Here is a 16,081-nt window from a genome sequence, read left to right as displayed (position 1 = left end):
AGCTAAAGTGGTACCTCAGGTTAAGAACAGTTTCAGGTTAAGAACGGACCTCCAGAAAGAATTAAGTTCTTAACCTGAGGTACCACCATAGTCAGGAAAGCGTGGAGTGAAAGAAACAATGGGAAATGGAGATATGAAGAAAGGAAAGTCAAAGAGAAAGGAAATCAGCCACACCCTCATACTGTGTGCAAGGGCAGAAGACAAGTGGAAAGGGAGCTGTGGAAAGCAGATGTCTGGGAGCAAATGAAGCATGGGGTTTCTAGATCAAAAATGTAGACCAAGGCTGCACTAATTTTATTTTTTTTGGGGGGGGGGGTTGGATTTTCGGAGCAGAAAAGCAGCTCTGGAGGACACATGTTCTTCAAACATTGGACCTTTTTGTTGCTGCTGCTCGGGTTTACTTTTCTTCACTGCCCCTCTCAACAATTGTTTCAGCATCTTTAATAAATAAAATCAATTTGTCTCGACAGGAAGCATTACTCTCACTCTGTTCAGACAAGCATGTCACAAATATGCAAACGCCTCTGCCTCTTCGCAGATTCCCTTACAGCTACCAAATACAGAGGAGTTTTCATGGGGGGTGGAAGGCTGCAAATGCTTCATATACCATCCTTTATCCTGTATTCTTTAAGAGTTAGGTAGAAGCCAGATTTCTGCAAGTGGTGGTTTTCCAATCAACAAATCTAACCTAACAAATATAGCCTAACAAATCTGCTTCCCCCCCAAAAAACCCCAGAGTCAACATACACTGGAGGTAAAACCACACAAATATCCCCATTGGCTGCAAGACAGAAGTCTGGTTTTATTTCATTGCAAAGATGCCCTATGCCTTGTTACTGCCTGAAGGTCTGTGATGTAACAGAATGCTTATATGTTTTGACTTAGTATTTGTATTCTGCCTTTCTGAGCAACCCTGAGCTCAAAGTGGCTCACAATAACACAAAACAATGAGCAGACATAATTGTACCGCATGCCAATAATGCTTCTTACTGACTGCTAACAAGCTAAGCTGCTAGCATGAAGAACTTACAGGTGGGGCTGTATTCTGTGGCTGGAAACAGATATAGGCTGGATCTACACAGATTTTAAAAAACGCTATGAAAATGCTTTTTAAAAAAACGAAATTTATATGGAATTTGCCATTAGCTCATCAGCGCCTGTGTGTCCTGTACACAAGGAGCTACAACTATTGTATTGGTGAGAAGCTATTAGACATAAGAGTACGAGAATAATGTGGGGTGTCTGTGTACAAATGGCAGAATGGGGGGTGTGGGTGTGTGATTAGGGCATGTGAATAGGCAATGGGGGAAGAGTATTTACAACAAACATACACCCACCACATTTTTTATTTCCTGCTGTGATTTCACAGACATTTGGCGAATATTCTAGTAGCTTTCACTGTTGGTTTCTGCAGGAAGATTTCTTTGGCGCGTCTTTCGCCACGGGGCACACACGAAGTGAGCCACAAAACAGCTGGGAATTCAGCATTCCTGAGCTCAGTGCCAAATGGCTCTAAGCCAGGGTTGGCCAAAGTGGTGCCCACGGGTGCATATGCCCCTGAGGAAGCCTTCCCTGGTGCCCACAGTGTTCCCTCCCATCCTTTGCTGAGATTAGACTTGAAATAAAGTATTCAAGGGCCCTTTTGATTTGCCTCTTTAACCAAGCTTTGGGCTGATTGACATCCGATGGCCTTTTAAATGTGTTGTGGAAGGGGGGATTACTGGTTTGTTTCTGTTCTTATTTTTATTATGTATTTTGTGTTTTTCATATTGGACTTTTATCTTGTGAACCGCCCTTAGATCTACAGGTATAGGGCGGTATACTACTACTAATAATAATAATTTTGCAACCAACAGAATAGGTTGCAGTGTGTGCATGGTTGTGGGCTGTGTAGGATATCCATGGCAGTTTAAGGGGTGCGGGTGGCGCTGTGGTCTAAACCACTGAGCCTCTTGGGCTTGCCGATCAGGTTGGCGGTTCGAATCCCCGCGACAGAGTAACCTCCCGTTGCTCTGCCCCAGCTTCTGCCAACCTAGCAGTTCGAAAGCACACCAGTGCAAGTAGATAAATAGGTACAGCTGCAGCGGGAAGATAAACGCGCTGGCACATCTCACAGTCTTCTGTGCACCAGTAGCGGTTTAGTCATGCTAGCCACATGACTCGGAAAGCTGGCTGTAGACGAACACCGGCTCCCTCAGCCTGAATCGAGAGGAAAGCCGCATCCCACAGTTGCCTTTGATTGGACCTAGCTGTCCAGGGGTCATTTACCTTTACCATGGCAGTTTCTCTGATTTGCAAATATGCCATGGGCCGAAAAGGGATGGTGACCCCTCCATTAACCCATCTTAAAGGGGTCGTGGAATGCATTAAAACCAATAGTTTCTTTTTCATTGTGAGACCTACCAACTGAAACTTTTGGGTGCTTTATGGTTCTAAAAATCAACCTCTCAACGGGTGGGTTGTTCATATTCCTATTCACAGCTCCCCAGAGAGATGAATTCAGGTTCGCTAAAGCCCAAGAGTAACAACACACAGTTCTGATGGACCACAGAACCACCGCTAAGAGCTTGACTACTTTACAAGCCGGTTGTGAGTCAGCAGTGGGCAGAAGTTAATGTATAAATAGTCAAACCACCAGTGTAGTACACTTTTGAGGTGCAGATCCCATGCAGCATCTATGCTGACAATAGAGAGATGGGCATCTGCCTAAGTGAGGTCTCATGCTGTGCAACTGTGCTGCAAATTACACCTGACTGAAGAGGGACAATTTTTCCCTCCTTGGCTTACCTTAGAAAACAATCCTTGTCTGCTCTCCCCTGTTGGAAAGATGAGATCTGACTCATCTTTTTCTTCTATTGTAGTTTGCAGTTGGGTTCCAAATGTTTGTACAAGCTTATCCCAGACCAATTCTTTGGGTGTTACTTGCATTCACACAAAACCTCCCCATCTTTTTTATTTTATTTTGGGGCAAGAGTGGGTTCATCTGAAGAACTTTAACTGCACTGGGCTCAGGCAGACCAAGACACATAGGTCATTGCTAGTCTGTCATTTAACGGACGGAACAGCAGTAATGAAAGCTTAAGGGAAATGTAATCCGAATAGAGAAATCTGGTGTGTGTACAACCTTTGCGCAGAAAGCGCGATGTTAAACCATCCCCATACTCTGTATGCCCAAAGATTCTGGGATTATGTTAGCTTATTTTTAATGTGCAATTAAGACAGCACCCCTGCTGCCTTAAAAGGGGGAGCATGCCACCAAAACCAAAGGGTGAGGTGGGAGAAAGGTCTGTAGAAAAAACTGTCACCCACTGATCTTACCTTATATATATTAAAGGCTGTTAGTCACCCTGGACCTTGAGCATATTACAGACATAGTCTAATCCTATTGTGCCTGTACTAAAGACAGAAAATTCCCATCAGCCTCTATAGAGCCATGATCCTTCTTTATTCTCTGACATGGAGTCTGAATGAATTTCATCCTGCAGACTGGAAAGATGCCCAAGGACCTGGGTGGCATAATAATAATAATAATAATAATAATAATAATAATAATAATAATTTATTATTTATACCCTGCCCTTCTGGCTGGGCTTCCCCAGCCGCTCTGGGCAGCTTCCAACCAAATATTAAAATACAGTGATACATCAAACATTAAAAGCTTCCCTAAACAGGGCTGCGTTCAGATGTCTTCTAAAAGTTTGGTAGTTGTTGTTCTCTTTGGTATCTGGTGGGAGGGCATTCCACAGGGCGGGCGCCACTACCAAGAAAGCCTTCTGCCTGGTTCCCTGTAATTTGGCTTCTCACAATGAGGGAACCGCCAGAAGGCCCTTGGTGCTGGACCTCAGTGTCCGGGTAGAACGATGGGGGTGGAAATGCTCCTTCAGATATACTGGACCGAGGCAATGGGCAGGCCCCTCTCATTTACTGTAATGCCCCGGTGTGTTGCCTGTGTGCAAGTGTATGTGTGGTGTGGGGAGAAAACAAGGCCTATTGAGCCTATGGGAGTCCACTTGCAGGCATCGTGTCCATGTTGGCACTGGACTCTTCCCCATCTATGGTAGCATCCAACCAAGTTGTCCTATTAGTGTGAAGTCAGGGCTTCCTCTTCTTTCTGCCCTTGTGGTGTGTGGCCCAAATCTGCTCTGGAGTATTGTGTGGTGGTGGTGGTGGTAACACAGAACAGATGTGTGCAGGTGGGTGAATATGGGAAGAGAGGAGAAGAGAGACCCCTGGCATAGGCAGATGTTCTTGTACTAAGGAGACAACTTAGTACAATTCCATGGGTTGAATTCACCATAGTGCTAAGTGGGGTATCAAGTGTAGGGAACAAGGTCTGGTCATGCAATAAGACTCCCCACCCACCCACTACGCTTGTTCTTGGTTCGCCCCCTCAAACTCCCAGAACATATTTAGGGGTTTTGGGGGCTTGGGGGAGAAGAGAAGGGGCAAGCTCCTTTGCACAAGTGGGCCTCGTTCCGCACACACAGCAACGTAGCTGAATCCCAACCTTTATAAACACACCATAATCAATCTTCAAACCACTCCTGGCTACTGTGTTAATAAATTGCCTACTATCAATTTCATGGCAGAAAATTCATTATTGTGACTCTCTTGATAACTACGGTCAGATAGAAAAGTTGCCTTAATTAAGCAGAATCAGGGTCAGCAGCTCTTTGTCTACTGTAACCACACAAGACACATAATGATGAGCCCAAATTGAAGGTAAAAAGATTTAAACCGGACAATTAATAAACAACCTTATGTCCAGAAGAGTAGTGGTTGCAGCAGCAGAGGTTGGCTTAAAGATGTGGGGGTATCTCCATCCACAGATATCTTAAAGCCAAGGCTGAATAGTTGTCCCAGGAAAGCTGTGTGAGCAAAGTCCTTGAGTTTTTCCCTGCTTCATATCATACTGGAGTTCTGGGCACGATGCTATTTGAGCTAAGATGCTTTGATGTGAGATTGTAACTTCTGATAAGGAGTTGTACTTGGATAACTCGGCGGGATGTAGACCTGCTGATGGACCAGTCTGTGAGAGCACTTTCTTGCCTAAGGACTTCTTTGGTCTTTTTAGGAAAGACCACATTCCATGTTCCATACCTTATAAAGAAATCAGACCTTGCAGTGTGCCCAATGCACTCCATGTCATAGAGCATCTTTCTTATAGAGGTGCCTGCCAAGCCACTTTACCACCCAATTTAAAAAATGATGGTGCAATAAATTTCTAGATAGCTTTCTCTTCCCATTTTTTTTAAACCTTTCACTTTTATTTTGTGTTGTGTTTGCATACTTCTATATCAGGGCAACCAATCATTTTTAAAACACAAATAAATTTAGGTGGTAGACAGAGATGACTACACAAATCATCCAGCACCTCTCCTTTTAGAAAGTAGGCAAATCAGCACAGCGAAATTCAACTGAACTTAACATTTATTTCAAAGGCCAGTGTCTGTCTAAGCTAATCAACAGCACAAACTAGGTTTCTTCTGCATTTTCCTCCATTCATGACTTTGCACTTGAATAATTTTTTTGCACACAGTTCTGCCGATGGCTCTGGCATTACGGTGCTTCGTAAAGATACAATGGCACTTTGCAAGCCTAGTTCTGCAAGATGCTTAGCTTTTTCCGATTTTGCAGATGTTGGAATAGATGCTAAAAGCCATTTCTTTACCCAAAGCCAACCAGTAAAACCATGGATGAACTGGAAACCTGAACCCAAATTTCCTAGGACAAAACCCAACTATTTTTAATGTACATTAGGCCCCAAGGCCCTTTTGTCAGTTAGTGGACACGCAAAAGCCAGCATTTAAAGATAATAATAATAATAATAATAATAATAATAATAATAATGCATCGGGGAGAGGCAGAGCTGTAGAGCTACAAGTGTGGGAAAAAGGCCTCTCACAGCACACTTTGAAATCACACACTGCTCTTGTGTTCTAGGGGCATAAGTGACAACTAGGGATGGGAGACAGTTTGCTTCTTTTCGCCTTTTAGTGCAATCCTGTTTAATTTACGCTTCCTGAAAAAATATACGAACAATACATGAATTTTAGGATGTGGTTCTCCAAACAAAGAAAAATGTGTGTATTAGGAGGAATACGGATTGAAATGCTGACATGTTTGTGTGAGGACTTTCTTTCTTTCTTTCTTTCTTTCTTTCTTTCTTTCTTTCTGAATTCACAATTTTGCAAAAATCGTACCAAATCCATACCAAAAGATGGGGGAAATGAGAAACAGAGAAACAAAACTAGCAGATTCACCTATCCGCAGTGACGACTAGAGAGGAGATGTTGAAAGATAAAAGGCCAACCATCTCCCCTTTCTCCACTTGGGATCCAGTAAAAAGAAAGTAACAGCAAGTGTCATTGACGTGCCACAGAAAGAGGAAGGACGAGAGCTTTCTCCAAAATGTTTCTCCTGGGATGGCATCAGGAAAATTGGTTTGGGGCTTGAAAGTCAAACGACAAAAAGCTATGCCCCAGAAAGCTTTTTCTTCCTGCAAAATTTTGTGTGACCCTAGCGAGCCACCGGAGTCTAGATGTTCAAGGTGCGAAGTGACAAAAGTGTTTTGAAGGAAAACTTTGGGAAGAGATGCTGAACTTGTAAACCCTCAACAATGAACCGGGTGAAAGAAATCTCAACTGAAGCAGGTAGCGACAAAGATTCACAATTACCTCCTTGCCTTCTTTTCTCAGCTGAAATAAAAAGTAGCAGCTAGGAGAAGATTAGTCAATAAAGCTGGGAGAGAAGGTGTTTATGGCCTGGAAGAACACAGAAAGATCTGGTGCTCTGATTCTGTTATGGACTCCGTGTCTTTCCAACTGAGAAAGCCTGAATATTGTGGGGCAGACTTGGGAGAATGGAAGAGGACAACAGTTAGGAAATGGATTTGAAACACTTGGATACACAAGACCTTTTCTCCGAAGCAAGGAGTGCAAAAGGGCAATTCAAGTGTGCAAACTTGGACAACTGTTTCCTTCAACCACACCACCTCTAGATTTTCAGCACACTGTTTCTATACAAGCACCCCTTTAGCAAGATTGAACTGAACGTTACACTTGTAGGGGGGAAACTTCACCTAGAAGACTTCTTCCTAGAATAGGGCTGCCATATTTCAGAAAGTAAAAACCAGGGCACCCAGAAAGTTGTTTTTTAAGACAAATCCGAAAGTAGTTGAGCTTTTTCTTTTTTTACAAAAATGCCAAAAAAACCTGCGCCTTTTCAATTAACTTGCCTAAGATCCAGGACAAAGCGTCATATTTCAGAAACACCTCCCAGACGTTATTTCTGCCTTTGAAATCCTGGTAATGTCCAAGAAAATCTGGATGTATGGCCAACTCTATCCTAGAACATCAGCTTTACATATAGGAGAAGCTGTCACATATGTGACAGCCCCTGCCCCCTACGCTTGATTCGGAAATGGTATAGTATGATGTCACTCTTTGCAGATTTTAAATACCCTTCCGCCTACGAAAATAATAGCTCTTACAGAGCACTACAGCCAGTGGCGTAGCGTGGGGGGTGCAGGGGGGGCCGCCCGCACCGGGCGCAACATCTGGGGGGGGGCGCTCGTACTCGCAGCTCTCTGCCCCCTGCTAAAATCCACGGGTTACGGGGCGCAAATTACTTGCCTTGCCCCGGGTGCTGACAACCCACGCTACGCCACTGACTACAGCAGAATGCATGTTACCTTTAAATCTATTTTCACTTAGTCTCGACCTAAAGCCTAGCCTAGCCTACGGAGATGGCTGCAATGTGAGCCAAGGCATTGTTGGCGCAAGGGTTTCGTTGCAAGGGAGAAACAAGCTTGAAGCACAACTGAAGCACATGGAACCTGTATGCTCTGCGCTGCAAGCAGCTTATGAAGTTTATGTCAGCCCACCCAGTACGTTTTCTGCCCACGTGAAGACTCTCAAGGTTGCTTGGGTACACGCTCAAACAGCACATGTTAACCATATCTATGACAGTGGAGTTAGCAAAAGTTCCTATATTTGCAGCTAAAAAAAATTTTTTGACGGGCGGTGGGGTGGATTGCTGCTACGGTAACTAAGCTGACGACAGCCATGAACCACCAGTTCACATGGCATGTTTCTCCACGAAAGCACAGAAGAGCCTACCTTCGCACCCAAGTGAAAGGACTGCTCAAACTAGCTTTATGATGAAAAAGCAGAACAAATGTTCTGACTACAGTTTACACGGCTGTACTAGGAGTTCTGCACAGAAACCTGTCTCTCCTGGACAGAAGTCTATAGTCCCTTGTTAAGCTCTGATGAGCCCTATCCTTTCAGCCTCCGACCTGGTCCAAGTTTGCAGAATTCCACCTTCTTTTACGTTTTGCGTAACTGCGCATCTCTGCAGGTTTGCTAGATGTGTGTTACTAATCTCGTGTTGAGGGAATAACAGAGGCAAAAAAATACATGGTTTTGTTTTGTTTTTTAAAAAGGGAACAGGGAGGAAAGGTGCTTATTAAGAAACGGCCAGGCTTACAACTGTCAAATGCAAAAATTGCGTAATTCTCAGAAGGGACGTAACACAAGGTGAGGGGGTGGGAATCATTTGTGTGGCAGGGAACCAAACCATGGCTACAGAACCTGAGAGACAGGAAGCAACTGCTAACAAACAAATGCACAAAGACGTCAGGTTTATTTCTGATTCAGAAGCACTGAAAGGGTCCGCCTCGCCAAATGCAACCCGCTTGCCCTGTTAATCAGCACTGATCGAGGTGGAAAGGGCATAATTTTGCCAACATAGATGCAACCCGGCTTTGGAACCTATATGTTGGATTATGGATTTTTTCCAACAGTATCACAATGGTTTACCCGGTTGATTACATAATGCTCCCGGGAGAATTTAAACTATTTTCCTTAAGCAGCAGTTCTAGACTTAAGAGAATACACAAGTTCAGGGATTCCCTCTAATGACAATGAACGATGAAGTATAATTAATAATATTTTTTGAAAGCCCACAATTTAGGGCTTTCTCCTTAAAGAAAGGTACATTTTTAGTTTCAAACTATCACAAATTACTATATTTTTCTTACAATAGAGCTGAACTTTTATTTAAGGTGCTCTGTTTCTGAAAGGCAGACATGATGGATTGAAATAAAAGATAATTTATTGCAATGCTTACTTTCAAATGCAGGGAGAAGCAGTGTAATTGTAATTTACAGTAGCTGTCAAAGAAAATCTATCACAGATGACATTAAAATGACTTATTTTGCCTGAGCCACTTATTGTTTAAATGTGCATAATCTGATAGAAACAGATTTCTTTTTTAAAAGTCTGCCTTTGTATTGTTCTAAGTTAATATCAAAACATATATTTATAAGTTAAAACATTTTAAAACCATTTATTGATACTCTTATCTCGGTAATTTTAACTACAAGTTTGAAATTGGCTTGATTTAACTACAACTATGTTTGCATTCGTTTGTTTAGATCTAAGTAACGACTTCCAGGGAACATGCCCCGCTGCTTTAGAAACTAACTTGCAGAGGTTTTTTAACAGAAAACTCGCAGAAGGTGTACATAAAGATCATTCAAATCCAGTCATTACACTTCATCTGAATTCTGGCGGTCAACTTAAATGGACGGAATAAAAGTAGGTTAGTAATTGCCTAGTCAAAGGAAACCAATCTGCTAAATAATTCTTGTAAATATATCCATTTCTCGGAATAGACTTCCTATAAGATACGCTACAGTTCTTTGAGTTCTGGTCCCAGAATCGAAGAACATTCTGGATTACAGAATCCATTCAAATGCATCCAATGTATTAACATAATGTGTTTTCTATGGAATCTCAAAATACACGCTGCAAGCTTACCAAGCACATTTGTGGAAAGAAGGCGACATATTCAAATTTTGATAGGTCTCTCCTATAATGCCGGCAAGGAAGAAATCAATATATTTCCCCCACCAAACTCTCATCTTGTTTACATGAATATACAGTGACAAAGCCTACATATGCAACATTGCAATAGGCCGGGAAAAGCCTTGGTTCCGCCAAACCAGCATATTTAAAACAGACAATAGGTAGGAGCACAGATGACCGGGGGTCTGTTATTCTGGATGTGATTGTGACTGCGACCAATCCAAATTAATTTGCTTTTCAACTAAGCTTTGCATACGCATTTACATGCGGTGAAATACTGACCTCTGCATCAACATTGAGAGGAGGGGAAAGGCAAAAAAGAGGGGGGGCGGGGAGAGAGGCTAATGTCACTTTCAATTCTGCTCTTCTATTTATCCTTAAAAAAAAAAAAATACAGCTAGACTTAATGCGGTGAATCTAATGAAATGCATTACCCTGCGTGGAGATTTATCAGATTTTTCCAAGTGAACGCTGCTACTTTTGCTAGCACTGGCTGGAGTTCACCTGCGCGTTGGTGTGGCGTGTGGCTCTCTCTTTTTGTAAAGAGTTAAGTCGTACACAAAAAAAAACGGGGAACAAAGGTCAGCACCCAGTCGCCACTTGAATGTGAGATTTTTCTTTTTATTCCCCTTGATGTATACTAGGCTCTGTGTTATTAGTCTTAATGATGGAAAATTGTAGTGTTGATACAAATCTTTTTTTCAAAGTAGTAGGCGGGAGCTCCATTTGTTAGTAAGTTTTTTTGTGACTAAAAGCCACGGACAGTACATTTATGTAGCGGTAAAAGGCCTAGATGCTCTTTCCATAGCAGAGCTAATTATTCCCACTGTGACCTTCCTGATCTACCCTATTCCTAGTACATCTCATCTGCACGCCTTTTCCTCTGTGTAGATGGTGTCAGAGAATATGAAAAACCCTATAATGAAACCATTTTCATGATGGAGAAAGGGGACTGAAGTTGCACTTGCTACAAAGAGGCTCAATTATATGAGTAATTGTGATAATTTTCTACATTCATAGCCTTCAATGGGGGGGGGGGAGAGAGAGGGGGGAAAAAAAGAACGAGAGCCACAAAGGAAAATTACTTTAACAAGAAAGTACAGAGAGTAAAAATGGAAGAAGAGACAAAAAAAAAAAAAAAAAAATGGGGGGTGGGGGGGGAGGTGGAAGAGGGGGAAAAATAAGCAGGGAGGGGAAAAAAAAGTTTAAAAAATAGATCTGGTAGGGAGGAATAGCAAGACAGGGAGAACAACAGCAATGCTCAAAAAGCCTATGTGCAGCTGTGTTGCACAATTAAATTGAATTTTTTTTTCCCCTGCAGTTGATGAATGTGACTACTGCAAATGTTCCTCTGTAGTTAGCTATCATTTGTTGTTCCGTGACAGGAAAAGGATAATTACCTCTCAGAGAGAATCAAAGGCTGACATGCCCTTTAGACACAGCCATGAATGCAGCGCTCGAGAGAATGCTTGAATAAGAATCTCGTCTTCTGTGCCCCCTTCGACTCGAGAATAAATTTTGTTAAAATGCAAGAGCACCACCAGTAAATTTGTTGAACCCTAGGTGTTCAAAAATATGGAGCTGCAGCCATCGACTCATCCCATTTGCAAAAATAAAACTACATTTTGAATTCACTTCTATTACATTCATGGACAGTAAGATAGTGAGATATGCATTAAATTTCTTTTCCCAGTAGGGGTCTGATTCAACATTTCCTATGAAAGAACAGATAGACACTATCCTTTTTCCCCAGGCTAGTTAGCCTATAATTTAAAACTGTCAAAAACACAATTTTATACAAAGTCTTCAATAAAAGCTTCTCGGATATAACCCAAAGTGGTTTTACTAAAGTTTGATTCAGACTCTGTTACAATATTTTTAAAGCTATAAATACATCAAACTGATATTTTCCTGCTCTCTTTTCTTATTTCTCTTAAAGTATTTGAAGATTCATACAGAGGGGGGGTGGGGGAGAAAGGGAAGACAGCATCTTTTCAGGATTCTGAGCAATGCGTGGTTTTGTAGGCGTCGAGATGCATGCAATTTCTTCCCAATAGCATTAACATATTAATTAAAGGGCATTAAGGCGCAACATTTTTAAAAAAGAAAAAAATGTGTGCAAATAGTAAAAGGATCAAATAATACGTTTTAATAGACCAGAACATGATGGACCATTGGTTTTATCATATTGTTCCAGGATCAAAGCCTCTCACATGGGATGGACCTCCTAAAGGGAGCTCCCTTGCATTTAAATCTGTATGCATTTTGTTATAAAAGGGGAAGGGGTTTGCAGCACTGAATAATTCTGACAACCTTTAGCAGTTCTTCGTGGCATGGATAAAAAGTCCTTGCTGGCATTATTTATCAGGCAAGAGACACAACGCTCCCCCCTCCATCTCCAATATGATTTTATTAAGGTAGTCAAAGCAGCTACCAATCGTACCTGCAAAGGTAAGGAGCCAGCCAGTCTTAGAAATGTCTTTGGCTTTTCCTACAGGGCTATATCCACTGACCCTGTCTAGTGTAATTCGCTTTTAAAAATCCTTTCTTACCCAGGGAACAACATTACAGCCTGGCAGTTCACATAGTGATATCAGACTGAAATGATGGTTCTGAATCATAAAACATGTCATCAGCTTTGTACCAAACCACCAATAACCTTTGTCCCACTTGCCAGCCTTCCCTTTACTTGTCACTATAAGGCTTACCTGATTGTGTTTCCAATTACAGAGAAAGGAGCCCCAGGTCTGCAAGCTGCAATTGCTTCATCTCTACATTTCCTGGCAACCTCCACTAACTTTTGACCAGACTCATCCACGTTGCCCACTAGAATTGTTTCGGAAGTGTCACCATGGTAGCCATTGAAGTACACCTAAGCACATGCAGAAATGCAAAAGAGACATTTGTGTTTTGCAGCCAGGTGCCAGGACTTTCTTGGGTTTCTTTCACGATGCGTTTAAGGTGCAAGTAAAAAAATAAAATAAAATAATGGAAATGCTGCAAGTGGAACAGAAAATTGGGTGGTGGAAGGGCGTTAGTTCTCGTCTGTTAGCTGTGATCATTCATGATAATGAGAAGGCCGTCACTGTCAAAAATCAACCCGGGCGCAGGTTTTCTCCACAAACACGAGCTACGAAATTAAAGGCTGTGAATTTAAGGCTACGGTCCTGCACAGAATTAGGCTATTCAAATCACATTGGTCAACGGGATTTTAGCGGCTTTAACAGTGATGAGTAAACTAATGAGGAACATGGAAGCCAAGGCTGGGAGAACTAAAAACAATGTACCACAAATTATCCTCCTCATGAGAACGAAATGCAAAGGTTGGCTTGAGAAAGCACAATTCGTTGGATAAACCAGAATTGGGATTTAGGCCTAAAGACCAGCCTTCTGTGGCCACACTTACTGAGAGGCTACTTATTGGAAATAAAATTAAATCTCATCTTGCACTGAACATCCTCTCCTCTTCATTCCTTCAACAGATTCGATCATGTAGGGCATGAGATGAGATAATGGCACAAAGGATGAGAACGTAAGGCCAACATAGGATTTTTGAGGTTTACAATGTATGTCACATCTATAGATTAGACAGCTCCATATCTGGAATTTAGGATTTACATAATTCCTATTTTTATACAAACATCTATAGCTTCAGCAGCTGGGACATCTTTAGTTGCCACATTTGAAAACAGTTCTTATAACCATCTGTTACAGTGCTTTTTTATTTTATTTTTTGCATCTTATTGGGTTTTCAAAAAGAAAATAAGGCAGAAGACTGGCAATGGCGGACGTGTACACAGTATAGATGAAATGCTCTCTGGGTGCCTCCAAACTTTCTGTATTTTTCAGGAGAGATTCATGTGCTTTCTAGAACTTCAGGTTTGCACAATTAAAGTGGACTTATGAGCTGTTGCCCTAGTGCAACAAACCCGCTTTTTAAAAAATGGTGGTTTTTTTGCAGTTTGGAATGTGATGGGGAAATGTATTGAAAAGTGTGGGAATGAATGGATGTTTCAACAGAAAGTCATGTAAATACCCCACAAGCAAATCAGGATGAACGCTCATTGCTATATAACTGTCCCAATAACAAATCAGAATGGATCTACTATATATTTTGGAAAGTTGCTATTTTTGTCGGTTTGCTCTGCCTCTTAAGGTATCGTAATCCAATTTTGTATGATGGTTCCTAAGTTCAAGGAGCAGGTTTTCGTTTATATTTGGGTACAACTGGATGCCATTTTGAATCAAGATGGGCAGGCTGCCCCTTTCAGAACTACACTGATTTTAAAACTGCACTGGTGGTTTTCGTTTGTTTGTTTGTTTCCTAGAATTTCTGAGCAATGCAGGGCACAGGGCTAATACTCCTCAATAAAGACCAGACATAGCCTAACCACTGTGTAACCTTTGTGGTAGAAGATCAGGATAAATGCTGATTAAACTGGTTATCTGGAGGTACATCGGAGAAACCAAAGTCTTAGCTTTGTCACTATATGGTATTACGCAGCTCAGATTTTATCAGCAGCTAACATTCATTAAATAGTTTCAAACTAGAGTACTTTATAGATTTCTCAGCTGACGACATCTCCAATTTTAGAATGGTAGAGTCTTAATATCTGCTGTTTAAGAACTATGCACAATAAGGTACACAAGAGACAATAATAAAATCTATGTAAGAAGCATTATTTTAATAAGCTAGCGCTTGCCAAAATGTTTATTGTTAAGTTTAAAGGGAAACACCTGAGACTAATCCTGCGCAAAGCCTGAAAGAGTCAATGTCTATCTTCATGGAAATAGGCCCCATTGTACAAAATAAAACTTTCCTCCAAGTAAACACACATCAGGGCATAACTGCGTTTACTCACTAAAGAGAGCATGATGGTTTGATAGATGTGTTACAAAGAAAATTTAGGTGAAATTCAGATTGTTTTTGGCATGTCATCTCCCACCCAATCGAATGTGATTTATAGCCTGAGGCTATGCATGTTCATTCAGAAAACAAAATCGCACCATATTAAATGATAGTTGTTTCCACTTATGCTTTTAGCCATGCTGTCCAATCCCATAACCTCCAACATGTCTCTGAGGAAAATAGGGACACCCTATTCAATAATAATAATAATAATAATAATAATTTTATTATTTATACATCACCCATCTGACTGAGTTGCCCCAGCCACTCTGGGCAGCTTCCAAAAAATATATAACAACAACAACAACAATAATTTTTTATTTATATCCCACCCTCCCCAGCCGAAGCCGGGCTCAGAGCGGCTAACAACAATAAAAGTAACACAGCATTCTAAAATCAATTCATTCTAAAATCAATTCAAAATCAAATTAATGGCAACCATTGGGCTAGAGTTCTATGAGGATTACTAAAGGACTGTGCCTTGGCCAAAGGCCTGGTGGAACAGCTCTGTCTTACAGGCCCTGCAGAAAGATGTCAAGTCCCACAGGGCCCTAGTCTCTTGTGACAGAGTGTTCCATCAGATTGGGGCCACGGCTGAAAAAGCCCTGGCTCTGGTTGAGGCCAGCCTAACCTCCCTGTGGCCCGGGACCTCCAAGATGTTTTTGTTTGAAGACCGTAAGGTCCTCCATGGGACATACCAGGGGAGGCGGTCCCGTAGGTACGAGGGTCCTAGGCCATATAGGGCTTTAAAGGTTAAAACCAGCACCTTAAACCTGATTCTGTACTCCACCGGGAGCCAGTGCAGCTGGTATAGCACCGGGTGAATGTGATCCCGCAGCGAGGACCCCATAAGGGGTCTCGCCGCGGAATTCTGCACCCGCTGAATAAAACATTAAACATTAAAAAAACCCTTCCCTATGCAGGTGTGCCTTCAGATGTCTTCTAAAGGTTATCACCTTGGCTCGAGGGTCACATAACTCCATACCCTCTGACATTTCTCCAATGAAAATAGGGACAGCCTACCATACCCTCCAACTTTTCTCCAATGAAAAGTATCCTAAGGAAAAGCAGGACATTCCGGGATCAAAACAGAAACCGGGACGGCTTCTGTAAATCTGGAACTGTCCTTGGAAAACAGGGACGCATTCCTATTCCTAAATGTGAATAAGCAATCCTATTCATATTTAGCCACAAGCAAATCCCACTATATTCAAGACTACTTACCCCCCAGGGAAGTGCGCACACTTACTAAGGAGTAAGCTACACTGGGCACAATACTATGTACTTCTGACTAAGCATT

General features: G+C 41.9%; 1 protein-coding gene and 1 long non-coding RNA gene across 8 annotated transcripts in view; one reads left to right on the top strand and one right to left on the bottom strand.

The window, feature by feature from the left end:
• The window catches only part of METAP1D (methionyl aminopeptidase type 1D, mitochondrial), a 99,136-nt gene that overhangs the window by 12,358 nt on the left and 70,697 nt on the right, over positions 1 to 16,081 (bottom strand). For all 7 annotated transcript variants that reach the window (XM_083412927.1, XM_083412928.1, XM_083412930.1 and 4 more), the window contains one exon: positions 12,581 to 12,744. In XM_083412927.1, the coding sequence (XP_083269053.1) occupies positions 12,581 to 12,744 (164 nt within the window). The remainder of the gene's footprint in view (positions 1 to 12,580; positions 12,745 to 16,081) is intronic.
• LOC310665072 lies at positions 3,847 to 12,668 on the top strand. Its single transcript, XR_014505169.1, has 3 exons — positions 3,847 to 7,507; positions 7,682 to 9,602; positions 12,603 to 12,668. It is a non-coding gene; the product is annotated as an uncharacterized lncRNA (long non-coding RNA).

This window comes from Podarcis tiliguerta (assembly GCF_965153285.1).
Source record: "Podarcis tiliguerta genome assembly, chromosome: 1".
Lineage (NCBI taxonomy): Eukaryota > Metazoa > Chordata > Lepidosauria > Squamata > Lacertidae > Podarcis > Podarcis tiliguerta.
This window is presented reverse-complemented; position numbering and strand designations above follow the sequence as displayed.